Raw genomic sequence first — 26,970 nt, 5'->3', positions numbered from 1 at the left:
AGTGGTGGGGCGCAGAGACTACGAGGAGGAAAGGCGCTGCGTGGGACTCCTCGCTCCACGCGAATAGTAGCGGCATCAGGGACAATGGGTAAACCGGACAACAGACAACCGAAACGCACCTTTGAGAACGCTAAGTCTGGGTCTAGAAGTAAGCAGCCTGAGACAAGGAATATGGAGGGGGAACGCGCAACCGGTTCGCAGAGTGCGGATATGGAACACATTTATTTATTTTATTTATTTATTTATTCAAAGTTTTATATAGCGCGAACAGGATCCTTACAGATATCAGAGCGCTTCACAAAGACAGGGAAGGGGCAATAGGAGTAAACAGAGATAATGGGAACAGTATAATAGTCAGTGACATGGTAATAACATGGATGATAAAAACAAACATAAAACCAATCCATATATGATCAGGTAAATAACATGGTAACATGGTAATAACATGGTAATAACATGGTAAGTAACATGGTAATAACATGGATGATAAAAACAAACATAAAACCAATCCATATATGATAAGGTAAGGGAGTAGTATAGAGCAACACAGGTCATTGATCCGACTACAATGGCGTACAGGTGGATCAGTAAACCAACGTGTATCATATCTTGGTCGGTAGTAAGAGAGTAGCGTAATAGTGCCCCCAACAAGTCGAGTATAGTGCCAGGGGATAGGCAGAGCAGCGGTACAAGCAATGCAGAGTCTCTGACCCAACATCTGTAGCGATCAGGAGATCTTGGCCAGAAGCATTGTTTTCACCTCTTTCTTGAAGAGTGCAGTGGAGGTGATTAGCCTTGTTTCAGGAGGGAGCGCATTCCAGATCCTGGGTGCCATTCCTGAGAAGGAGCGTTTGTAAGTTTTCGCTTTCCGAAATCTACGAGGTTTCAGGAGTAGATTTTTAGTACTCCTATTGGATCTCGAACCTCCTGATATAGACAGCTTTTGAGCGAGGTAGTTGGGTGCCTTGTGGTGCACGGCCGCGTGTGTCATAGTTGCAATTTTTAGCTGTATTCTGGCTTCAAAAGGCAGCCATTTTAGAGACTTTAGGTCTGGGGATATGTGCGAGTGCTTTCTAGAGCCAGTAATGAGTCTCGCGGCAGCGTTCAGGGAGGCTCTTAAGGGTGCTGTTGTGGATAGTGGGAGACCGCTGAGGGTCGCAATTCCGTAGTCTATTCGAGGGATGACTAGAGCTTGTACAGCAGTTTGGAAGTCTTTGGCCGGGAGGAAGGGTTTAATTTTCCTCAGCGTGTTAATTTGGAAATTAGCTGCTTTTGTGGCTTTGCTGACGTGCTGCTGCATGTCGAGCTTGGCGTCGAGTGTGATGCCTAGGGATTTCGCCGAGTCCACGATGGTAGGTTGGACATTGAGTGCTGTTAGGTTGTTGAGCCAGGTTTGGGTGGTGGAGATTTTCGCCGGAGGTGAGATGAGTAGGAACTCAGTTTTTAGAGCATTCAGTTTGAGGTGATTATCGGCCAGCCAGGATTGGGTGTTAATAAGCGTGGAATTCAGCTGTTTGATATCTTCCGGGGACTGTAACTTTAGGTAGAGTTGTGTGTCATCAGCGTACATATGGAATTGAACATTGGATGCTTGAAGCAAGGTGGCGAGGGGTTCCATAACGAGGTTGAACAGTGTAGGAGAGAGGGTGGATCCTTGTGGAACCCCTAGATCTGCAGGCACAGGTGTAGATAGTACATTGTCGATCTTGAACCTCTGAGACCGGTTGTGAAGGAAAGACGAAAACCATTTGAGAACAGTTCCCGATAGCCCCATCCTAGTACTTAGCAGCTCCAACAAGTTCTCATGTTTGACCGTGTCAAATGCTGACGAGAGATCAAGAAGGATGAGGAGGCAGGACTCATTCCGATCCAGAATTTGGAGGGCGTCATCAATTATGTGTGTCATAGCTGTTTCCGTGCTATGTTTCGCTCTGAAACCTGATTGATGAGGGTTGAGGAGGTCAAATTGATCAATGTGTTTTGTTAGTTGGAGTTGGACACATTTCTCCAACAGTTTGGCCAGGGTGGGGATATTGGTGATGGGCCGATAATTGTTTAGGTCAGACGGATCAGCTGTAGGTTTCTTGAGTATAGGCGTGACTTGCCCCACCTTAAGGGAGTCTGGAATGTGTCCTTGTTGCAAAGAGCTGTTAATGATCTTGGTCCAGAGAGGGAGGAGCAAGGGGATAAAGTCTTTTACAGCATTAGCAGGTAGAGGGTCTGTGAGGTGATTAGAGGGCTTCAAAGTGCAGAGCAGTTTGTGTATAGCTTCTTCCGAATAGGTGTCGAAGTACTGCCAGGATGCCTTGTTTTTAGGTTGAGTGTCAGCCATTCTGGTGTAGTTGGAGTATCGATTTACATCCATGATGAGGTCATTTCTTATGTTGTCAGTCTTATGTTTAAAGAAAGCAGAGAAGGCTTCACAGTGTGGAGTGTCCTTTGTTGTGCTATTTGATTGTGTGGGTTGTGCCTTTGTTTGGGTCTTGATTAGCTCGAACAGTTTTCTTGGCCTATTCTTCGCTTGGTCCAACTGGCGGCTGAAGAAGTCCGACTTTGTGCGCTTTATTTTCCTAAAGTAGGCATTTCTCTTGTTCTTGAGCTTTTTGAGATGCAGTGCTGAAGGGTCCGATCTCCAGGTGCGCTCTGCCATTCGCATATTACGCCTTTCGTCATTGAGACTGTCATCATACCAGGGGTTAGAAATTTTGGTGGAGACTCTCTTCAGTTGCAGAGGGGCGACTTCATTGACTATTGTATTCATAGAGTCAAGGTAGTGGTCAGTCAGTGATTGAACATCTGAGGCACCTGAAGGGGGAAGGAGGAGGTTGCCGATGTGGGGAGGTAGGGTGGAGGGGTTAAGATTCTTCAAATCCCTTTTCCATGTTTTGGATTTGATTGGTTGAGTAGGGTTAGGTTTAACTTTTTCGTTGATAAAGAAGGTGATAATGTGGTGATCTGACCAATCGCAGGGTAGAATCGCTTCCAGTTGAATAGCGTTCTCTTTGGCAATGATGAGATCGAGTATCGCGCCTTTGTCGTGTGTTGGTTTATCGCATAATTGGGTGAGGTCAAGGGCATTGAGGAAAGTTTTTAGACTATTCACTGAAGTGTCTTTCTGATCGTTCAAGTGGAGATTGAAGTCACCCAGGTAGACTTGAGTGGTCTGCCGACCGGCGTTGGAAGTGATCAGGTCCATGACTTGTTGGGTGAATATGAGATTGTCACCAGGCGGGTGATAAATGAGATGTAGAGTACATACTTGTTTGCCCTCACTGATGATGTCTAGGCAGAGGAGTTCACAGGAGGAGAGGGAGGGTGAGGTGACTTGAGTAACGGAGAGGTTGCTCTTAACAATGCATGCAATTCCCCCGCCCGTCTTGCCAGGAGACCTGTCCAGCCTAATGATGTGATAATTGGGGGGGACTAGTATGTCCATAATCGGGGTAGAGGCTTCAGTGAGCCACGTTTCCGTTAGAAAGGCTAGGTCTAGCTCCCTATTTGAGACAAGATCCGCGATGTCGGAGGAATGTCTCTGGGCCGATCTGCAGTTTAGTAGGATGCATTTGAGTTTGGGAGAGAGAAGGGTGGTCGAGCTTTCTAGTGTGAGGGGAACTTTCCTGAGGTTGTTAGGGACGGAGCCTCTGTTGTTGAGTGTTGGGAGCCTCAGAGCGTTTGTGGGAATTGTGGGTATGGGGATGTGCGAATTGGAAAAACCTTTTACCGGACCTGGGCCATAAGAGCGTAGGAGAGAGCAAAGGTCGAGGTCCGACAAGGGGCTGAGAACACGACGGGGGCGATGGGAGTTATTGCGAACGGGGATAGTGGACCATTGCTGGTGTCGTCGGGGGCGAGTGTATGTAGGAAGGGTGCGTAGTTTGTAGGGTAATGGGATGGTGGGAGGTAGACTGGGCTGTGAGGAGAGAAGGTCTTTGATTGCGTGGATGTCTTTTTTGATTTGTAAAATTTCCTCCTTGACTTGTTGGAGTGTGGATAAGGTCAGGTCAGGAGGGTTGATGAGGTGTTCCGCAGTGCTAATGGGTGGGATGGTATTCAAGGTGTGGACGTGTTTGTGGGCGAGGGGTGTGAGTGGTGAAGGTGAGGCAGGCGGAGGGTGGGAAGCATAGATAGTGACTTCAGTGGGAGACGGTACAGGTGAGTAGAAGAGTGAGTGAAGGTTGAAGACAGTGGGGGAGACAGGAGGGTAGTGAGGGCTAAGAATAGGAGGTGGGGGAGAGGGGGGTGCTAGGGTAAGGGAGGAGGTATGTTCTGTATCTTGTGTTGGGAGGGGGATGACGTTATGAGTGGGAGTGGGGAGGGAGCGGGGAAGGGAGAGGTGTCTGCCATGGGGGGGATGGGGTGGTTGGGTGGATAAACTCCGAGTGATGGTGTGTGCAGATGTAGGCGTGTTGTGGGTGGGAGTTGTTGTGTCGGGTGTGAGAGACACGTGGGTGGGAGTGGAGAGAGAGATGGGGAGGGAGAGGTGTCTGTCGAGGGGGAGATGGGAGGGGGTGGATAAACTTTGGGCGGTGGCTTGTTCAAATGGTGGAGTGTTGTGGGTGGGGGATGATCTGTCCGAGGGGAGAGGGATGGAGGGGGTGTGTGTGGGGATAAGAAGTGTCATGTTGGAGGGGCTACTAGTATGTGCGGTGGGGATATTCGTGACTGTCCTTGGGGAGTGGCGTGCGTTAACAGCAGGTGGGCCATTTACTGGGGTACTGGTGGTAGAGGTGTAGTAGGTGGTGGCTACGAGGTCAGGGGGGATAGTGCTGGCGGACTTCTGGGTTCAGGTCCGCAGCTTGGAGAGGTGCTCTTTGAACTTGGGGAACAGGTTGTCTAGTAGTTCCAGGTTCTTGTCCGTGGCTTGGATCAGGACAATCCCGGTATTATAGATTGTAATGGTAGACCTGCCAGGGAAGAGGTGGGAAGGTGTGATGGTGAGAGTTGAGCCATGGGTTGTTTTCTTGGTGATGGAGACTGTGAGTAGAGATAGGAAAGTTTTTCTCCATTGGGCTCTGCGTGAGGTGTGGAAGATGAAATCAGTATTCAGGGCTCCATTGCCCGATGAGAAGTAGGTGTCAGCAAAGGGTGTTTCCGGGTGCGCCCTCAAGAAGTTGTGTTTGAAACGTTTAGTGGCACTTTTGGAGAGAGGGGTGGAGGGGTAGTTAATTCTAAAAGTGTGCTTGCCGTTGAGCTCCATTTTAGAGAGGCTGTGGTGTTAGGTGTCTGAACTAGGGCGATAGTACACGCTGTCAGCCGCTAGTTACAGGGCCAAGGAGGACACTAGTGAGTGAGCACAGATATAGGGGGTGGAAGTCAGTGTGATCCCCGAACAGCCAGTGCGTGGGAGCATCTTATCAGATGTATCCTATATACAAGGTAGCAGTCGGCTTACACCGTGTGACCAGCTATGCGAGGTAAGGCCTATTAGGTGGAGGCTAAGTTACATATCAGAATCTTACAAGAAATGCGGCAAGGCTTCGCAACGGTAGTAGAAAAGGTAGATAGCATGTCATCGCGAATGGATGCAATAGCCACAAGCTGGATGCTCATGGCGAACGCATAGTGGAACTGGAAAGGTGTGTTTCAGACAGTGATGACATTGTGGCTGGACACTCAACCCAATTGGCGAGGATGGATAGCATCCTTAGAACAATAGCAGCCAAGAACGAGGATTTGGAAGCGCGTAGTAGACGCAACAATATACGCGTGGTCGGGATTCCAGAATCAGCAAACACCGGTAAAATGGAAGAGTACGTAGAGAAGATGCTGCTGTCTACTGTGGGGGAAGATGCATTCTCCCCGCAATTCATTGTGGAACGGGCGCATATATCACTTGGCCCACGTCCTGTCCCTGGAGCTACGCCCCGACCAATTATTGCGCGGTTACTTAACTACCGCAATAGGGATGTGGCCCTAAAAGCTGCCAAGAATAAGCAATCTTTATCCTATGAGGGCGTCACCTTTTCCATTTACCCTGACTTCACACCTTTGGTACAGGAAGAGAGGAGGAAGTTTATAGAAGTCAAGAAGAAACTACGGGAGGCGCAGATTGATTATGCCTTATTGTATCCAGCACGACTGCGAGTTACACATCAGGGAAAACAGAAATTCTTCACTAACCCGAGCCAAGTGGAGGACTACCTGAGATCTATAAAAAGACAGCACCGTGACCGGGAGAGTCAGAGTGGCTCTCAAAGATCCTCTCCAGCCCGAGAAGAAGGTAGTGGACGCTGAGTAGCCGGGGCAGAGACGGCGAGCAAGTGGCAAGTATGAGCGTGACAAGGTCTATAGACAATATATGGTACTTTCAAGTGTGCCCCAGGAGTTGGTTGCTATTGAACTCCGGACCACCTCTCCCGAGGTAGAAGACCTTGTTAGTACAACGTACTGGTCATCGAGGGGAGAGAGGACATTGTGAGGCCCTCTAGAATAAGCCCCCAGAGGGTGTCACCCACTAATGTTTGGCAGCTGTATAGCTGTATAGCTATTCTGGAACTAGGATTTATGAGGACATGTTGATTGGGGAGGGGGGAGGGGAGACAGGTGCTGGCAAGATTGGGTTGCTTCAGTGGGAGGGGGGTGGTGGAAGGGGGGGGACCTTGGGGATGTTGTTTGAGAGTTTCCTGTTTATGGTGCAACAGCTGAAGGTCCAATGGTACATGCAAGTTCGAGAAAAATGTCTGGATGAATGGTTGCTCGGGAGGAAGCTGGGAGGGTATAACGCCCCGCCCCTCTACACTATTGCTTAGTAGTGGGGAATGACAGAGTCAACTGACACTAATCTTAATATATTGACTTGGAATGTGAGAGGATTGGGAGATCCCCGTAAGAAGAGGCCGGTACTAGCATATTTAGACAGACACAGAGTTCATATTGCCATGCTTCAGGAAACCCATTGCCAACGCAATAAACCGACTACCTTTGGGCACAAATGGGCTGAGATTAGCCTTTTTTTGTCTTACTCAAGTTATGCACGCGGTACTGCTATACTGATTAAGACAGGTACCCTTTCAATTGGCAGGCACCCTGTGCGATGAGGACGGGAGGTACTGTATAGCATGGGGGAGACTGGGAACGCAATCAGTAGTCTTCGTCCGTTGCTACGGCCCCAACGTGGATAACCCCAAGTATTTTGAAAGGCTATGGGCCAAGATTTTTGAAATAGAGGCTACACACATAATCTGGGGGGGGCGATTTCAATGTCACGTACAACCCAGGGGTAGACAGATCTCACCCGGCGCCCCACCACTACAATAAACCTCAGGAGGCAGTGGCAGACATCAAGGAGACTTTCCATCTGATAGATGCATGGAGGCATGGACACCCGCAAAAAAGAGAGGGCACGCACTTTACAGCGCAGGCACACTCATGGGCCCGATTAGACTACTTTTTAGTTTCCAGAGGTCTCGCACCCGCAATCGATGACACGAAACTTCTTGCTAGAACATACTCAGATCACGCTCCTGTGATTCTGACTCTTTCCGCTACGGACTTTGATGTGCCGCGTAGCCCTTGGAGGCTGAACCCCACCATATTACTAGATGCGTTTTTTTAGGAAGATTTGAGGGAGGAAATAATCGGCTTCTTTCAACGTAATAAAGATTCTGTCAAGAGTGTAGAAGTGATCTGGGAAGCGTTTAAGGTCACGATACGGCGATACTGTATTGGGAAAGGAGCTGGGGTGCTTAAAGATATTCAGGCCTCAATCAGGGCCCTAGATAGTGAGCTTAGAAGGCTGGAAGAAGAGATGGCGGGCACCCCAACGACAGAACTGCAAATAGCTTTTAGGGAAAAGCTGACCCTGTACATGGAAGAAGCTCAGAGGGAGGCACAATTTGAAAGCAAATATTGGATCGCCAGAGTTTACAGAGAGGGCGATAGGCCCAGTAAATTGTTGGCGCAGAAGGTAAAAAAGCCGAGAGGAGCCAACTCTATCACAGAGGTGATGGATTCGGGGGAGGCGTCCACCGGGACACGCAGAATATACTTAACACGTTCCTAGATCACTACAGCACACTATACACCACGACGGGAGTGGGGGATGGACAGCTAGACGACTTCCTGGGGGATGTAGCACTGGGGTGGCTTAGCGATGTGCAGAGGACCTTCCTAAGCGCGTCCTTCGAGCTAGATGAGGTGCGAGACGCCATCATGAGCATGCAGTCGGGCAAAGCCACCGGAACCGATGGTATTCCGGTGGAGTTTTATAAAAACATATATAGATATAATTGCACCGGTACTGCGGGAAGTTTTTGAGGATGCATTTGAAACGGAACAATTACCCCAGTCTATGAGGGAGGCCATGATTATATCGCTGCCCAAGCCGGGTAAGCCCCTTGACCTTTGTGACTCCTATAGACTCTTGTCGATGCTGAATTGAGACGCGAAAATTTTAGCTAAGTTGATAGCGACGATCCTTAGCCTGTTGATGGACCGGTTGATACTGCCAGACCAGTCGGGGTTTGTGCCAGGCAGGGCAACCTCCCATAACTTAAGGACGCTCTTCGCGATTCTACACACCACGTCCCCTGATCTACCCATGGCCGCTACTTTTTGGACGCTACTAAGGCGTTTGATTTACTGGAATGGGGATACCTATTCAGGGTAATGAGGCGAATGGGCTTCCCCCCAGTATTCTTAGCTTGGATCGAACTGCTCTATACCAAACCAATTGCTAAGGTGTTGATTAATGGACACGCCTCCCGAACTTTTGAAATATCAAGGGGAACCAGACAGGGATGCCCTTTGTCGCCGCTGTTATTTGCGTTGGCGGTGGAACCGCTGGCGGCGAAGCTGCAACAGTGTCACAATGATAAGGCATTACGGTGTTTTCAGCGCCAGATACTTATCTCGCTATATGCGGATGACATTACCCTGTATATGAGGGACCCACAGCACAATTTGTGTCCGATATTGCGGGAATTTATTGTCTTTGGGAGACTGTCCGGTATACAAATCAACTGGTCCAAATCTACCTTTTTCCCCACTCATGGCGGCGGTTACGCAATTTGAAATGGATTACCCTCTAGAATGGTGTGAAGATGAGCTCAAATATTTAGGAATTATGGTTACGAAGGATAGGGATGAACTGATGAGGGCTAACTATGGAACCCTCATCTCTAAGATAGGCGGTTGCGTGTCGCGATGGGTAGCGCAGCCAATGTCTATTGCGGGACGCGCCTCCCTGATTAAGATGGTGATACTCCCACCGGTATTATACTGGTTTCTGAATATACCATACTATCCAGGTTCCAGTTTTTTTAAACTCCTCAGGTCAGACCTGATACGTCTGGTATGGGGGGGGCAAACAGCCTCGACTTCAATGGGAAGTGCTGACTAGACCCTATTCCCAAGATGGCTTTGTGATCCCCGATTTTGAGTTCTATTTTACGGCGGCACAGGCCCACTTTGTATGGTACTGGATTAAACAACCGCGATATATGCCGCAAGTAGCAGCGGAACACTGGCTTGCACACCCCGTCCCGCTAGAAGGAGCCATATATAGCAAAATTGGGCAAAGGGAACAACAACCGGACGCACTCTACAGTAGACGTAGGGCGTGGCATACGATTATGAGACTGTTAGGGACTCACTTTGCGTATTCTCCGTTGATGCCTCTCAGGTATCACCCGGACATTCCACTGCTGCAAGAAGTGTTTAGGAAATTATGGGGAAAATATGGCATAGACATATGGGGAGATATGTACCACGAGAATAAGTTCCGTACAATTGCACAGATGTGCCCTGAAGAACAACGGACTCCGTTGGACGTGTTCCTATATATTCGATTGCGGCAAAGTGTAAAAGCCAGTACCACGATCTTTCGGGAGGAACCGGAGGGACTTACTCCGCTACATTTCCTGCTGGAAAGACCTGAACCCACTCGTTGGTGTCACTCATTTACAGAATAGTGCATACACAAAGGGAGAGGCCTACACCTCCAGCGCGAGTGAAATGGGAAGCAGAGTTAGGAAGGCCGCTATCAGACTCACAGTGGGAGTTCAGCTGCCTGCACACTGAAAGAGTCTGAGCGAGTAGCAGACTCTGCATGATACATTACAAGTTCCTTCATAGGACATACTACACTAAGATGCTCAGATTTAAACTGAGGGAAGATGATCGGTGTGATAGATGCCGTGCCCCTCGGGCAGATTTTTTGCATCTGGCATGGGAATGTCCAAGTGTTACGGAATTTTGGGGAAACATCTTTGAAGCCTTGCAAAAGATGATAGATGCAACAATACAGCCAGACCCCTTAATGGCATTGCTGGGAATTGTTACCCCGGTGAAGGTAGAACACAGGAAGTTTGTAGCTATGGCGCTTCTCCTGGCTAACCGAAGGGTCGCCTGTAGATGGGGAGGGGGTGAGCACCTAAATTTAAGACTTGGATGGCTGACCTAATTACTTGTCAAGAGCGGCTGGCCACTTATGCGGAACTATTACCAGTAGCCTCTAGGCTGAATGATATATGGGCCCTCCTTACATGTTATCTACTTACTACAGCAACAACTGAATTGGGCACCGGGGATCCAGTCACTGTAGAAGGGGAAACGTAGGAGGATATGTGTCTTACGGGTGAAGTGAGGTAAAAGTGCTCTGTGTCTTCGAAATACTTGAGCTGGTGCAATACTGTCTTGGTAATGTTTTATTTCGCTTTCTGATTGAGCTTGAACAATTATGTCTGGCCTAATTTGAGAGTCCAAGGTAGTCAAAACCCAGAACAACTTACGTGCATCAATTAATGGACAATGGACTTGACGGAGGAGAGGCCTCTGCGCTTCTGTCCTGCTACTGAGATGCTATTGCTGATCTGTGCATGTATCAAGTTTTTCCTTTATATTGAACACTGCTGTACCGTATAATGTGGACCGACAAGATATTGTTTTGCAAGATGTCATTGAATGGAGATCGTATGTTGTGTTAACAAAAAAGTTGAATAAATAGAATTTAAAAAAAAAAAGATGGTGTGTTCTGTTGTCACTGGTTTCAGGCGTAAAAAGCATGTTATCAGACTACAGAAGATGTTTTCCTCCAACATCGTGTTCTGCTAGACATATTTCAACACCAGCAACTTAAATTCCTGTACAGCCAGCAACTCCACAAGCTCCGCAACCATTGCTTGCACTTACATCAGCGGGTCGTACTCTGTAGTTGATTCACCTACAAGAGTCCACCTCATCTGAGTAGGAAAGGGAAGAAGGTGAACTCTGCAAAACTCATGATGAATGAAAGGATGATGTATTGCCAGCACCGTCATCTTTGACGCCACCCCTTGTGGATTACCCTCTGGAGTACATGGATGGTTGTCACAACCTCCTAGAAAGAGCTGTGAGACGGTTCGAATTGCCTATGCCTACAAAATAAAAGGACTGCAGTTTTTTACATCTTCAAGGAACGTTTTCGAAAAAGTGTTAGGGCCATGCCCATTATTGAATACATCTGGGAGGATGGCTTAAAACTTTTGAGAAATCCAGCTCCAGTTGCCAGTGTTTGCCAAGTCTCTATAAAAAAATACAAAGCCTCAGACGACACACCAGTATGCTTCACATGACGTCCCAAACCGGACTCTGTAGTTTTACAGCGGTACAAAAGGGGGTGGTGATGGACGGAGCATCTGAACCAATCAAACACTCACACCCAGTCAACAGATCTGGGTTTAATCCATTACAGTTCTTTAGCCCACTCATCCACTCCAGTTCAGACATGGCCATATGCAAATCAGTCTGACCCTGTCCCTCATGGGAACAGTCCAGCCCGAACTGCCAAGCTATGCCTTCCCTGGACCGGAAACAAGCTTCCTAGGACCGGTTTCTGGCATTACAGCCGTCTTCAGCCAGGCTTGCTTGAATCCAATGGCAAAGTGAGCAAGGGACTCACGTCTGAGCATACCCTGCCAACTTATGGCGAACAAAGCGGTACAAAAGGGGGTGGTGATGGACGGAGCATCTGAACCAATCAAACACTCACACCCAGTCAACAGATCTGGGTTTAATCCATCACCGTTCTTTAGCCCAATCTTGCACCCCAGTTCAGACATGGCCATATGCAAATCAGTCTGACCCTGTGCCTCATGGGAATTTAGGCCCAGTCTCTGTACTGGGGTGAATGTATGACATTGTTCTGCATTCTGTCCATCACCTGTTGTTTTTGCATCTGTAGTTTTACAGGCAGCAGAGTGCAGGTCCATAAATCCTTCCACACCACTATCCTCTCTTCCAGACAAAGAGGGTAGGCACCTCATTATATTAGAAAGCTCTTTTCATCCATATTGGTGCTTACAGTAAGAGCAGCAAATTCCCTGGCTATACTTGGACGATACGATTGGCAAATTTGGGCGGATTTGCCCTGTACTTGGACAGGCTTCCTGAAGACAAAGTGGGCAGCTAAAAAAGTTTTACAAGAGGTTGAACGCACATCAGAAATTGATTGTGCCATGGACATTGCCACCACTGGATTGAGACAGCTAGCTGGTGCAGCAGTGTTAAGACGCCAGAAATGGCTCAAAGCTAACTCCTTCATGCCAAAGGTCCAGACCAAAATATTAGATCTGCCTTATGATGGGAAAGCCCTGTTCCAAAAACACATTGATGATGCTCATTCGGCCATTAAAACGTATGCAGTCCCTTCTAAGTTACTGGGGACCTTACAATATAAAAAGCTGCCCTATCGGGCACTCGAGGGAGAGGATAACCAGCTTATAGATGGGGAAAACCAACAGTACCATTATCCCACATATTCCTTGACTAGTTAACAAGTTTGACCCCAATACCATCAAAGGCAGCCGCCATCAGTGACCTATAATAGACCCATTCCAAGGGGAAAATCGGGATGCCAAGACAAAGATACCGGCCACCGTCAATGAATTTCTACAGGCACCGGCTACTCCCCTCTTTTTTTTTTTATTCACCCAGTGAAGCAGGGAGAATAACTAATCATTTGCAACGCTGGAACAAATAACAATTGACCAATGGCTCTTAGACCTGGTTCATTTCAGCCACACATTGGAATTCATCCAGACACCACCCTCAACCCCACCTCAAAATGAATCTCAAACCTCAATCCAAAAACATCTGGACCGTGTCAATTTGGAGGTCAAAACAATGCTCAAAAGGGTGCTATGGCGAGAGTTCCTCCGTCCCAGAGAGGCCAAGGTTTCTATTCCCATTTCTTTTTAATTTGCAGGTAGTCAAAGCAATAGAGACCGACTAATGGATTAAAGAAACCTAAAAAAAATCTCAAGAAAGTCGTTCCGCATGGTTACATTACAAGATATGTTGCAGCTCCTGAATCAAGGAGATTACATGTCGTCCTTCGATCTTCAGGACGCATATTGCCATATCCCTATCCATCTAAAACACAGGAAATTTCCAAGGTTCGCAGTAGCCAGCAGCCATTATCAGTTTAGGATGCTCCCCTTCGGTCTCAAATCTGCCTCTCGCATTTTTACAAAGTGCTTAATGCCTGTAGCAGCCTTCCTCAGGCAACAAAAACATCAAGTGTTCCCCTATCTCGACAAATGGTTGGTCAGCGGTCAGGCTGCTGGAACATCCACAATGAACTGCATACACCTGTTCCTCGAGCTGGGCGTCACTCTGAATCCAGGCAAGTCGTTCCTTCAACCGTCACAGATAGTATTCTTAGGAGCCATGCTAGGCACAGCCAGTGCTCAACAAATCGTACCCCACAACAGAGAGACAACAAAACCTTAAGACTTTAATGAAACTAATACAAAGAAAAAAGTAACTTTCCGTTCACCTTCGCAAATCTGGGTATGATGTCATGCTGCATTCATCTAGTTCCATACTGTCTACGAAAGCATTGGCTCCAAAAGGAATTAGGCATTCAGTGGGTACAAGCTACAGGTACCTTCGGCCTCATCCAGGTCCCCCCGGTAATGGTCGAAGCCCTCACCTGGTTAACAGGCCCGTTTATCAGTCTATCTGCCCTTTTTAACTCAGGCTTCGTCTTTGATCATTATCACTGATGCTTCCCTGGAAGGGTAGGAGCATACCTCCAGGATCTTTAGGTCAACGGCAAATGGCCACTTTCTCATTGCTCCTTCCACATCCTTCTACGCTAACTTAAGGCAGTACATTTAGCTTTACAAGCTTTCCTTCCCAGAATACTAAACTCAACAATACTCATTCATTCAGACAGACAATACAACCACAATTCACTACATCAACAAGCAAGGTGGCACAAGATCTCCCTCTATTTCAGGAAGCTCAACAGTTCTGGGAATCGTCCATCCATCACAAGGTCCTTCTAAGTGCAGTGTACCTGGGAACCAAAACGCTATAGCAGACACCCTGAGCAGACTAAAAACATCTTGCCACGAGTGGGAAGTAGATGAATAAATTATGGATCAGATTTTCCTCCAGGAGGGCAAGGCAAAGCTTGACCTCTTCACGTCTTCCCTGAATAGAAATTCTTCGCAAGCTGGCATCCTCAATGGGGAATGCATTTTCGATTGCATGGTCCGGAATCTTTGCCTACGCGTTTCCTCTGATTTCTCTTCTCCTAAAGTCCTCAGAAAAATAAAGACCGAACCCTTCAAGATAATTCGCTTAGACCCCACGTGGCAGTTTCAGTATTGGTTCACAGAACTCCTCCACCTCTCAGAAGAGCATCACATTCGGCTGAAACTGATCACAACTCTGCTGACGATGGGCCAGGGACAAGTTCTGCATTCACACACCAAGTCACTTCGATTATCTGCCTGGTTCCTGAGTTCAACGAATTTGGGATCTGAACATTTCATCGGACTGCAGGGACAGACTAGCTAGAACCCGGGCACACAGTACTAATAAAAGTGGAAAAGATTTTGAATATGGTGCCAAAGAGCTTATGTTCATCCTATCTCTTCACCCAAAGAGTCTACCTTATCTTCTACACCTTGCTCAATCGGGTCTGTCTCACGGCTTCATTAAAGTCAACCTGATAGCCATTTCTTACTTCAGGAGATCGTCCAAAACACTGTCACTAAGGTCTACTAGACTCATTAAGCAGTTCCCTAAAGGTTTATTTAGAACATTCCCACCATTGTGTCCTCCTTCTTCGCTGTGCAGCTCAACACTGCTTTCATAGTTAATGAGAGATCCGTTCAAGCCTATCCAAAAACCATGTATCAGATTTCCCTCTTGAAAGGTAGATCCTCTTAGCTTAAACATCTGCGAGAAGAGTCTGTGAAATTCAGGCTTTCACCACTCAGGCACCTTTCCTCCAGCTCGGGGACAATAGGATTATTCTACGTATAAACTCTAAATTCATTCCTAAAGTCCCATCAGACTTTCATCTCAATGAACCTGTTGTTTTTTGTGAACCCTCACATGTCAGCTGAACGAGCATTACACTCTTTGGATATCACAAGGTGATTAAAGTTCTATTTGGATAGAACTAGGACTTTTTGCAGATCCAACCAACTCTTTGTAGACGACAGCGCTCCAAGAAATGGTTTCCTCTGTCAAAACAAAGCATCTCTAAATGGATATCTGGCGCCGTTCTTACTGTCAACAGATGGCTGGCGGACCTTAAAGCACAAAAGTGTGTGCTCACTCCACAAGAACTATGTCTACTTCCATGGCATTGGTGGCTGGTGAATCACCGCCAGATATCTGCAGAGCAGCAACCTGGAAAAGTATGGACACCATTTTTTATGCAAACAATACTGCTTGGACTTTGCAGTTCTCAATGATGCGTCAGTAGGACGAGCGGTATTAAAACATGCTTTCAAGTGAAGGTGAGCCATCCCTTTATTCCAACCATCCTCTTACTTGTTACGTGCATTTTACTTTCTGTTTATATGTATTTGTATACTTTGTATTCCTCTAGAGGATGTGTTAAATTTAAAGTAAAATGTACTTTTTCTCTGCTCTTAAGTCTGATTCAAGCATGTGAATCTTTGAAAGTTTCAATACTGGAGTAAGAAAATAAGCTACTGTAGTTCTCTAGTATTAGAATCTTCTATAGATTCACATTCGGCCCACCCTCTTCCCCTGGGAAGTTCACATTCTATTTCTCAGTACAATTACACGTATTCTCACTCACGCTCAAAAAATCTGAGGGACTGGAGCTTCTCACTAGGAGAGTTCTACATGGTGGGGCAACCTGATTGGTGAGACTTAAGTTTAGTCCTTTTTTTAAATAATGACTAGGATATGTTAGTAAACCGAAAGGCCTATTGCCTCTATGGTCCATGTCTATATTAAATTGCTTTTTTAAGGTTAAGGTACTGGGGTCTCCCATCTCGACGAGAGGGAATGATTGAAGCATGTAAATCTATGGAAGATTCCAATGGTAGAGAACTACAGTTACAGCTAAGTAATTTATTTTCTTCTTTTTAAGTTATTAATAGCTGAAAAAGAGGGGATACCTTATTTAGTCCAAAGACAACTGAAGTACAGTGTATTGGGATATCATTCTTTGAGTTTAAGCAAGGCTTTAAAGACTGCACATCTATTGTATGGTAATTTTCTGTGTTATTTCTACCATTCTACTATTGTTTGGCCGTTGTATGATTGCAAATTTTGTTTTGCTTCACCAGGCAGATGTCCCTCAGCACTGCAGCAATCCTAAACTCTGCTAAGAAAGCAGTGGAATCTAGCATGAAACAACGCAGCAAAAGCATTGGTGCCATTCCTGGCTCTCGCACACCTAGCAGCAAGCAAGGTATCATCATTAAACTTTAACATGTGCCTTCCATGTCATCTGTAACACCAGATTAGTTAACCCCAAACCTCACACCCACAACTAAAATTCACTATCCAACCACTATCTCTGATTTGGGAGAAGGAAAACTGCTTTCAGGGGAGTAATCTTTTTACGTTGTGTTTATTATTTATTTTCACTTGAGTCACATCATTCGTTGTTGATTTAAAGACATGAGTGGGTAAAATCATGTGAGAACTTAAATAATATAACGTGTTTGTTATCTGGTTTATTTCTACCATTGATCCTCTCAGTGCTGTTGGTATACTTCTTTTGTGGCATGGGAAGCTGATGCAGAATGTTGGGGTCACCTCATGATTAATTTATTTCCCTTTGTACAGTTTCTTTTTGTAGTTTGGAACAGCATTCTGGTGGATCTGATCTCAATGTTGCTGTAAGAGCAATAAGTACCCCTGACCGTGAGTACTCTATGAATTACTGATATGCTTGTATGGGCACTGCACTGTTGAAGTGAGTTGGTCATGTCTGCCTTTTCCTTCCTCTGATTTCTGCACTAAATGTGGGGCCCTCAGTTTGCATGTAATCTCTAAATTGCCCGTCTCTTTAAATGACCTCAAAAGTCCTTATTTCTCTGTTGTCACAGGACTATTTTCATAGCAGGGACCTTTGTGGTGTCACTCTTGCATGATAGTGAAAGGCTTGGTGTATTATATAATAATTTAATTTGTATTGTGAATGAGAAAAAATAAAACCAAATGTCTTTGAAACGAATTTTCATCTGGAATGTGGGCTGGAGGGGGTAGGGTGGTAATTAATATTTGTCATATGGTAAACTAGAATTTGTGATAGATTGTCTGATCCTAAACTATTGTTTTTTGTTCTCATCAGAAACAATAAATAATGTGACTTTTGGGGCTGGTGTCAGTTACATTGGGTCATCTCATACGCCAGGTTCTAACAAAGGTAAAGCAGCTGTACAAAAAATTGGGTATTTGGAGCCTGTCAGTTGATAAGCCTCTAAATCATGTGTTTTACTCTTTTCAGTGGTACCTAGATCCGAAGACAGTAACAAGCAGGTCCTTTGTATGATGTCTCCTGACAAACCGTAAGTTTTTATGAGACCCACTAGTGATGTGAATTTACTCTAGCCCTCAAAATTTCCCACCCTCCAGGGGTGTGAGGTGCTACGAAGTGGTTAAAATGTGGCTTGTTGGCGTCATGTAAAATGCAGTAAATTAACTAAACAAATTGAAGAAGCGCATTTGTTAGATTGCTGCCCTTATTGACCTTATACACTAGTTAAAATTGGCAGTTACACTCCTGCGTTGCACATTATAAGAATCATCTTCATTCAAGAAAAGTAGAAAGACCTAAGCCTGTTGGCGGCCAGTTATTCTTTTTACATTGATCTAGAGCCATAATTAAAATGGGCAGCCTCTGTAGCGCCTTTGTAAATGGTAAAGTCTTTTGACACTGGTAATAGAAGAGAAAGAGTGAGCTATTGTAGTGTATTTTGTGTGCCCCTTCTTTGTGAAGATAATTGAAAACTTAATTTAAAATCAACACTTTTTGAAATCACCTCTGCTGCGTTGTTTTTTTTGGGAAGCTGCTCTACAGTAAGAAGTTTGACCAACTTTTAATGTACAAAAATGGCTTTCCGGAATCCATTAAAGTGATAATCAGTAGAAAAGTAGAAAAAGTAGAAAAGACTTTGAGGGTATGAAATAGTAAATAAAGTAAATATTTTAACTGTGGTTCCACATAGGTTGTTTCCATTCTACTGAGAGCTTATTGTGTTGTTTTTTTTAAATCTTGTAATAAGTTGGAAAGGGATAGTGATAAGTAAAAGGTACTTGGCACTATGCAGGTTGTTGAACATAAGAATCTCTTGGTTATGTGTAAAGAACATTAAAGATGTTTTAATTGTCCTATAAATTGAGTAGCTTTGGGATATGTAAGGTGTGAATTAATATTTAATTCATGCAGCTTGGTTGAGATAGGAGTTAATCATAGATTAGACTTTTCTATATTTGAATAATTTCTTAACATGCCAAAATAGTTTAATGGAAGAGGGTACTTTTACTAACCATGTGAAACCCCAATAAAAACATAATTTGTCGAGTTTGCAGTTTGGCAAGACTTGGTAGCCTCCAAATGTCCTCATGGAACATTTTGGACAGTAAACGTAGCCTTGCTTCTGATTGAGAATTCTAACCGCATATTCATCACCTTTTGAATTTTCCGCAAGCATCAGACTGGATTTAGAGACCTTTGAGCTGTACCTCTGTACGTCGGTTGGTAGTGCTCTGCATCTCCACAGTGTTGCTGTTCCTCTCCGTAATATATATTATATATCTGAAAGAAACACGTTAGTGTTAGATTCCTTACCTTAGATTCCTTACCTTAGAATATCCCCAGGCGTCAGTCTGGATCCGGAAACTTTTGCGTAGCAGTACCCTTGCGCGTCGGTAGGCGTCGTCTGCAGGCGTCTCCTGCGGCTCCGCGTCCGTCGTTGGCGTCGTGCGCCGTGATGACGTCGCTGGAGTATATAGACGCCGCCTCCGCGCGCTGACGTCAGTTCTTCTTTTTTCCGCGCCAGTGGACGCAGATCTGAAGAGCGGTACCCGGTCTTTTGACCAAGTTATTAATAGTATTTTCTATCTTTGTGCCTGGTAAGGATGCCCGGTTTCAAGCATTGTGACGGGTGTGACCGCACGATGTCGGTCACGGACCATCACCGACTCTGTCTCCGGTGCCTGGGCCCCGACCACGATGTCGACGCCTGCGTCGATTGCCGGGCTCTGACTAGCAAAGCTAGGCGGGAGCGGTCCCGCAAGCTGCTCGAGCTCCGGGTGTGGGCCCCGCGTCGAGAGCGGTCTCGGTCCGGCCGGAGGTCCAGGGAGCGTTCGAGGGAGCGGTCGCGGAGCCGCGCCGGACGCTCCGGAAGTCGACATCACTCGTCGGGTTCGTCAGGTAGGAGACACAAGAAGTCGGGGCGTCGTCATCGTACCCCTGACTCCCCCCCGACGCTCGCGCGATGCGGCCGGGGGTTCGGGTGACCCCAACCCCGCGGCTCCGCGAGAGTCGCCGGCGCGGCCTGCCCCATACCCTCAGGTCCCTGGGCAAGGTGCGACGCCTGAGGAGATAGAGGCGTTCCTCATGGCCATGAGGGCCCTCTCTTCTCCGGCGGGTTCCACGGCGCCTACGGGCCCAGTGAACCCGTCCGGAGGCCCTAGCGGTTCAGCTGACCCTACCTCGACGCCGTCGGATGCTCCGACACCGGCGCCGCCGGCGGCGCCGACCCCGGCGCCGCTAGGGCCTTCGGGATCGGCGCCGGATGGACGTCCATCCAATCGGGCGCCGCTTCCATCGGGGTTACCCCCGACGCCGCCCCCGCGCGACGCCGGTTCCTCGGTGCCGGCTTCGGGCGGCACCGGGGCTCCGGTGCCGCATCCGGGCGGCGCCGTCCCCATACCCTCACCGAATCCGGACGCGGAGTCGGACTGGCGTCGCCCGACGCCGGGTTCGACGCCGATGGGGCCTGTTGACCCTGTGGAGCCGGTCTACATGGTTGACACCGACTATGGTGATGATGTCGAGTACGGTGAGGGCTGGGAGGGGTCTAAAGACCCTCTGTCACGCGAGTGTCAGTATGACATGGACTGGACAGGTGATTTGGGGGACGCCAGTGGATTAGATGACTCTCCTAACCCTGGCTTTGTCTCTCCTCCTTCCGTGGCATCGGAGGAGGGAGCTGCCTATTCAGTGGTGTTGATGAGGGCTGCCAAGGCCTTAAACCTTGAGCTCCCCGTCGCGGCCGTGAGGCCTAACATCCTCACTGAGGTCTTCAAACCGCGGTCATGCCCACAGGAGCCTCTGCTGCCGTTTAACGAAGCCTTGTCAGACGTTCTGTTGGGCACTTGGTCCAGGCCCTCTTCAGGTGCGCCTGTTGATCGGAACGTGGCCAGACGCCACCGTCCTTGTCCGGACGACCCCAAGTTCCTGTCCACCCACCCCACCCCTGAGAGTCTGGTGATCCAGGCCTCTACCTCCCAGTCCGCATTCCCGTCGGCCCCGCCCGATCGGGAATCCAAGAGATATGACCAATATGGCAAGAAGGTCTTCTCGTCCCTGAGCTTGGGACTGCGGTCTTGCAACACCGCTTGCCTCTTGGGCCGCTACACCCACTCTGTGTGGGATACGGTCGCGGAGCTGCTGCCAGAATGCCCCATGGAGGTGCGGGCAAAGCTCGGCAAAGCTGTAGCTGAGGGCCGAGATGCAGCTAGGTATTCAATTCGATGTGGCCTTGATACGACCGACTCGCTAGGCAGAGCGATGTCCACGACGGTGGCGATTCGTCGCCACGCCTGGTTGAGATCCGCCTACTTCTCGGCAGATGTCCAGAATACTTTAATGGACATGCCGTTCGATGGCTGTCATCTGTTTGTTGACAAGGCGGACCACGCGCTGGAACGCTTCAAGGACTCCAGGGTCACGGCCAAGTCCTTGGGTCTCTCGACCCAGCGCCAGCAAACGGGTTCGTTTCGCTCCTTTCGTGGCCAAGGAAGGGGCGTCCCCACACGTGCTGCCAGCCACGCGCCGCAACAATCTTATCAACGCGGTGGCGGCCGTGGAAACCGCCGTGGAGGCGGTCGGGGTCAGAGGCGGGGTCAGGCCACACCCCCCCCCCCCCCGCAGCATCTGCCTCAAAATCCTCCTAGTCCGTGCTTTCAGGCCCACGTGACGCCAGTGGGTGGCAGGGTTCGCCATCACCACGCCCGCTGGCGCACGATCACATCGGACAGGTGGGTGCTGCAAATCGTCCGAAGGGGCTACTCCCTCCCCTTCGAGACAACTCCTCCAGCCATGCCACCGCAGAACCACCGTGTGTCGGGGGACCACTTGCAACTTCTGCAGGAGGAAGTTACGGCCCTCTTGGCCAAGGGGGCCATCGAGCGCGTTCCTGGGCCAGAAGTAGGGCGTGGTTGTTGTTCCCACTACTTTCTGGTACCCAAGAAGGACAAAGGGGGCCTACGTCCTATCTTGGATCTAAGGAACGTCAACGGCTTCCTCCGGAAGGAGAAGTTCAAGATGTTGACGTTAGCTCAGGTCTTGGCTGCTCTAGACCCGCAAGACTGGATGGTAGCGTTGGACTTGCAGGATGCGTATTTTCACATCCCCGTCCTGCCGGCCCACCGGCGTTACCTGCGGTTCACGGTAGGCCAGGAGCACTTTCAGTTTATCGTGCTCCCCTTCGGCCTTACCAGCGCCCCACGGGTGTTCACAAAGGTGTTGGCGGTGGTCGCAGCCCATCTGCGCAGGTTAGGGGTTTCTGTCTTCCCCTACCTAGACTACTGGTTGTTGAAGGCGGGCTCGCCCCAGACAGTCGTCCACCACCTCCAGATGACGGCAGACCTCTTGCACGGCCTGGGGTTCTCCATCAATGTGCCGAAATCACACCTGTGTCCCTCTCAAAAGCTCCTTTTCATCGGAGCGGTTCTGGACTCGGTGCAGTTTCGGGTCTATCCTCCGGAACGGCGGATCCGGGATATTCAGGCGTTGATTCCCATCTTTCAGCCGCTATCCCGGATTTCGGTCAGGTTGACGCTGCGGCTGCTGGGGCTGATGGCTTCCTGCATCCTTCTGGTGCATCACGCCCGGTGGCGGATGCGGGCTCTGCAGTGGGACCTGAAGTTTCAGTGGGCCCAGCATCAGGGCAACTTGTCCGACCACGTCTTGATCTCGGAGGGCACTGCGAGACAACTGCAGTGGTGGCTTACGGACCGCGATTGGGTCAGGGGCAAGTCCCTCTCCCTTCCCCAACCGGAGCACGTTGTCGTGACGGACGCGTCCCTCCAGGGCTGGGGGGGCCACTTGGGAGAGGCGGAGATCAGAGGCATCTGGTCTCCGGCGGAGTCCCGGCTCCATATCAACCTGTTGGAGCTGCGGGCGATTCGTCTAGCACTGAAGGCATTCCTCCCCTTTGTCAACGGGAGTGTGGTGCAGGTGTTCACGGACAACACCACCGCCATGTGGTACTGCAACAAACAGGGCGGAGTGGGGTCGTGGACCCTTTGCCAGGAGGCTCTGCGCCTCTGGCAGTGGCTGGAACGTCAGGGCGTGACTCTGACGGTTCAACACCTGGCAGGTTCTCTGAACGCCAGGGCGGACGAACTCAGCCGTCGGTGCTCGATGGATCACGAATGGCGTCTGAACTCGGACGTGGCGCAAGGTCTCTTTCGGCAATGGGGAGAGCCTTGGTTAGATCTATTCGCCACAGAAGAGAACGCGCAATGTCATCAGTTCTGCGCGTTGGAGTTTCCAAGACTGCACTCGCACGGCGACGCCTTTCGGCGCGAGTGGAGTTGCGGTCTGTTATACGCCTTTCCGCCTATACCACTTCTGCCCAGAGTGCTGAAGAAGATCAGGCGCGACCGGGCCCAAGTTATCCTTGTGGCTCCGGACTGGGCTCGAAGGTACTGGTATCCCGAGCTACTCAGCATGTCAGTCGGTCCCCCGATCCGCCTGCCCCTTCAGGAGGACCTTCTGTCGCAGCAACAGGGGACGGTCCTCCACCCGAACCTGTCCAGTCTCCACCTCCATGCTTGGAGATTGAGCGGCGGCAGTTGAGGCCATTTGACTTGCCTCCTGAAGTCTGTAATGTAATTCTGGCAGCCAGGCGTCCCTCCACGAAATCGGTATACGCCTGTCGGTGGAACAAGTTTGTGGCATGGTGCACAGCAAAGGCTGTGGATCCCCTTTCTGCCCCTCTCTCCGAGGTTCTTCTGTTCCTTCTCTGTCTTGCCCAGCAGGGCTCTGCTCTGGGCACTATCAAGGGCTACCTTTCTGCCCTTTCAGCCTTTCTTAGGCTTCCTGATCATCCTTCTTTGTTCAAGTCCCCGATTGTCACGAGATTCTTGAAGGGCATCACACACATGTATCCACCTGTTCCGTTTGTGATGTCTCAGTGGGACTTGAACCTGGTTCTAACCTTTTTGATGTGTGCTCCCTTTGAGCCCCTTCATTCTTGCCCTCTTCGTCTCCTGACTTTAAAGACGGCTTTCCTGGTTGCCATCACCTCTGCCAGGAGGGTGAGTGAGCTCCAAGCTCTTTCTGTCAAACCTCCTTTCTTGTCCATCCATCCTGACAAGGTGGTTCTGAGGACTAGACCTTCTTTCCTGCCCAAAGTAGTTTCTACTTTTCACATCGGGCAGTCCATCACCCTCCCTTCCTTCTTCCCGCCTCCGCATCCTTCAAAGGATGAAGAGCGGCTCCACCGTCTGGACCCAAAACGTGCGCTTTCATTTTACATGGATCGCACACGCCAGTTCCGGGTGGATGACCAACTGTTTGTTGGCTACGTGGGTGCGAAGAAGGGACGGGCGGTACGTAAACGGACCATCTCTCGGTGGGTCGTTCTGTGCATCAAAGCGTGCTACTCTTTGGCTCGGAAGGAGCCTCCTGTTGGGCTGAGGGCCCATTCCACTCGGGCCACGGCGGCTACTACTGCCCTGGGTCGGGGAGTCCCCTTGCAGGACATTTGCCAAGCGGCTACGTGGGCCTCGCTGCACACATTTGCGAGGCACTACTGCCTGGACAGTCAAGTCCGGAGGGATGGCTTCTTTGGCCGTTCTGTCCTCCAGGACTTTCTGGTGTAGGAGTGTATTGGTTCGCAGACCCACCACCGGGGTTGGTATTGCTGGGGTATCTATTCTAAGGTAAGGAATCTAACACTAACGTGTTTCTTTCAGATGAACAAGTTACTTACCTTCGGTAACGATATATCTGTAAGAAACATTAGTTAGTGTTAGATTCCTTACCGAACCCACCCATCCTCCCCGTTCTGCGAACTGATACCTAGGGTTAAGGACATCCCTTTCAGGGCCCTAGTTTCAAAAGGCACCAGTGTTGGTTCTCTCATGGCTCTGCGTCTTCTGGCGCGGAAAAGCTGTGTACAAAGAACTGACGTCAGCGCGCGGAGGCGGCGTCTATATACTCCAGCGACTTCATCACGGCGCACGACGCCAACGACGGACGCGGAGCCGCAGGAGACGCCTGCAGACGACGCCTACCGACGCGCAAGGGTACTGCTACGCAAAAGTTTCCGGATCCAGACTGACGCCTGGGGTAAGGAATCTAAGGTAAGGAATCTAACACTAACTAATGTTTCTTACAGATATATCGTTACCGAAGGTAAGTAACTTGTTCTTCTGTCTGGATCTTGTACAACATGAGATGATAAATCCTCAGAATCCAGGCGATGCAATAAAGGGTCCATCTCTCGACATCCTCAACTCTGATATTTGTATTACAGAGTATTAGGGCGATCAAGCGAGGGAAGGGTAGGTGTAGGTAAGGAACAACAGAGAAAGGAAACCTAGAAAACACAGAACAATACAATGAAAATATACATACACATTGGCTACTCTCATATGATCTAAATAAATAAACCCACTTTACCTTTACCAATGATGAAAGACACCAATAATGTTCCATTCACAAGGAAGGCTATTCTTCCGACAGTTTACCTTCTTTCTTTTCATTTGAGACTTCAACACATCATGTGACCCAGATACATACCAGTTCCTAAATTAGAAAGGATACGAAGAGAAGACCAATGAGAAAATGGATACAAAAATAACCAAAAGTCACAATCCAAGGCTGAATTCAATGTTCTAAACGCAAAGTACCCAGGAATAGGAGAAAGATGTGCCACCACTTTTATCCATTTCTTCTTAGAACATAAGAACTCATCGTATGCTATTTCCTCATAGCAACACAAATAATAAGTCAGCAACACAAATAATAAGTCAAAAATGTACTGAATTCCAAGACTAGAGTAAATAGATGCCTGACTTTCTCTCTGGAAGTAATTGAGATAAAATGATGCGAAGTGAAAATGTCCAGAAAGCAAAGGATAGCAACGGCAATATATCCTACCTCCTGGAAACGTCAAATGCACGGTTCCACTTCACCGCAGCACTCAAACTGCCAACAGTAATCTCCACTAACAAAGGACCGGTCGAGGCAGCACACAACCCCGAACAGCGTCTATGCAGTTAATCTTCACCGCTAGACGCTGGGACTGCAACCTGGATCAGCAGTCAGCGCAGCAAGTTTCCGTGCTGCGCTCCCTTCCAGAGAACGTCTAAGCGGTTTCTCATTCACCGCAGCACGCCAGGACTGCTTGCCAAGACGAAATACCACAGCCCAAAACTAACAAAGCAAGGACTTTCTCCAAGAGAACAGAACTCGCTCAGCTGAGAGTTCTAAGATACAAGAATTACACACACTAGCCAAAGTGCGTCTTGGCGTTAACTAGCTGCTCCTCCCCCTCATCAACAGTAATCTGGCAAAGATAGTTCCGCCAGACTAATCACCAGGAAGGCGCTATCTGGCACGATTTCTGACAGTATGCCCTCCTGCCAGGCGCCTCCTAGATCCAGGTTTGGAAGGGTACCTCCGATGAAATTATCGCACCCTAGTGGGAGCATGCACATTCATGCTGGGTTCTCAGGAGTCATCTTCTGCAATGTAGCCTTTCCACGAGACGAGATACCACTGCTTGCCCCTCTGATATTTGGAATCCAAAATGTTCCTGACCTCATAACAGTGGGTTGATCAACGCTTTCCCCAGGGATGTTTATGGGCAGTGTTCTTGCCTTGTAACCATAGTTAGCCAAAAAGAGGGTTACTCCTGTTGAACTGTGCAAAGCACTGTTGTAAGCCAGTTCCACCATCCACAGTAATGATACCCACGAGTCTTGAGCTTCTTTGACATAGCATCTTAGATATTTCTTCAGAGCTTTGTTTAGCCTTTCTGTTTGGCCACCGGTTTGCAGATGGAAACTTGTAGATAACGCAGAGTCAATTTGTAAGGCCTCGCACCACAATTTCCAAAACCTTGCTATGAATTGGGGGCCTCGGTCTGACATGATTACTTTTGGCAATCCATGAATACGAATGACATTGCACAACAACAATTGAACAGTTTGACCAGCAATAGGTACATTTTTGCAAGGAATATAGTGCCACATTTTTGTGAGGGTATCTACTACCACTAATATGGCTGTGCATCCTTGATCCACAGGTAATCCAGTAATAAACTCTAAGCTGATAGTCTGCCAAGGTTGGAGTGGAGTAAGCATTGGTATGAGCTTCCCTTTACTCTTGGTGTTTTCCCCCTTTTGCTCTATCACATACTTCACGAGACACCCAAGTTTTTACATCCAATAAAAACTTGTTCCACCAAAAGGGTTGTACTAAGTGAGTCGTTTTGAGGATTACAGGATGACACGCCA

The 26,970-nt window shown here is 48.5% G+C and overlaps 1 protein-coding gene across 1 annotated transcript in view; it reads left to right on the top strand.

Moving 5' to 3' along the window:
• The window catches only part of NCAPD3 (non-SMC condensin II complex subunit D3), a 1,036,822-nt gene that overhangs the window by 997,416 nt on the left and 12,436 nt on the right, over positions 1–26,970 (top strand). Inside the window, exons 31-34 of the mRNA XM_086956941.1 lie at positions 16,545–16,669; positions 17,050–17,127; positions 17,558–17,632; positions 17,714–17,774. Of these exons, the coding sequence (XP_086813067.1) occupies positions 16,545–16,669; positions 17,050–17,127; positions 17,558–17,632; positions 17,714–17,774 (339 nt within the window). The remainder of the gene's footprint in view (positions 1–16,544; positions 16,670–17,049; positions 17,128–17,557; positions 17,633–17,713; positions 17,775–26,970) is intronic.

This window comes from Lissotriton vulgaris, chromosome 2_1 (genome assembly GCF_964263255.1).
Source record: "Lissotriton vulgaris chromosome 2_1, aLisVul1.2, whole genome shotgun sequence".
NCBI classification, from domain to species: domain Eukaryota; kingdom Metazoa; phylum Chordata; class Amphibia; order Caudata; family Salamandridae; genus Lissotriton; species Lissotriton vulgaris.
This window is presented reverse-complemented; position numbering and strand designations above follow the sequence as displayed.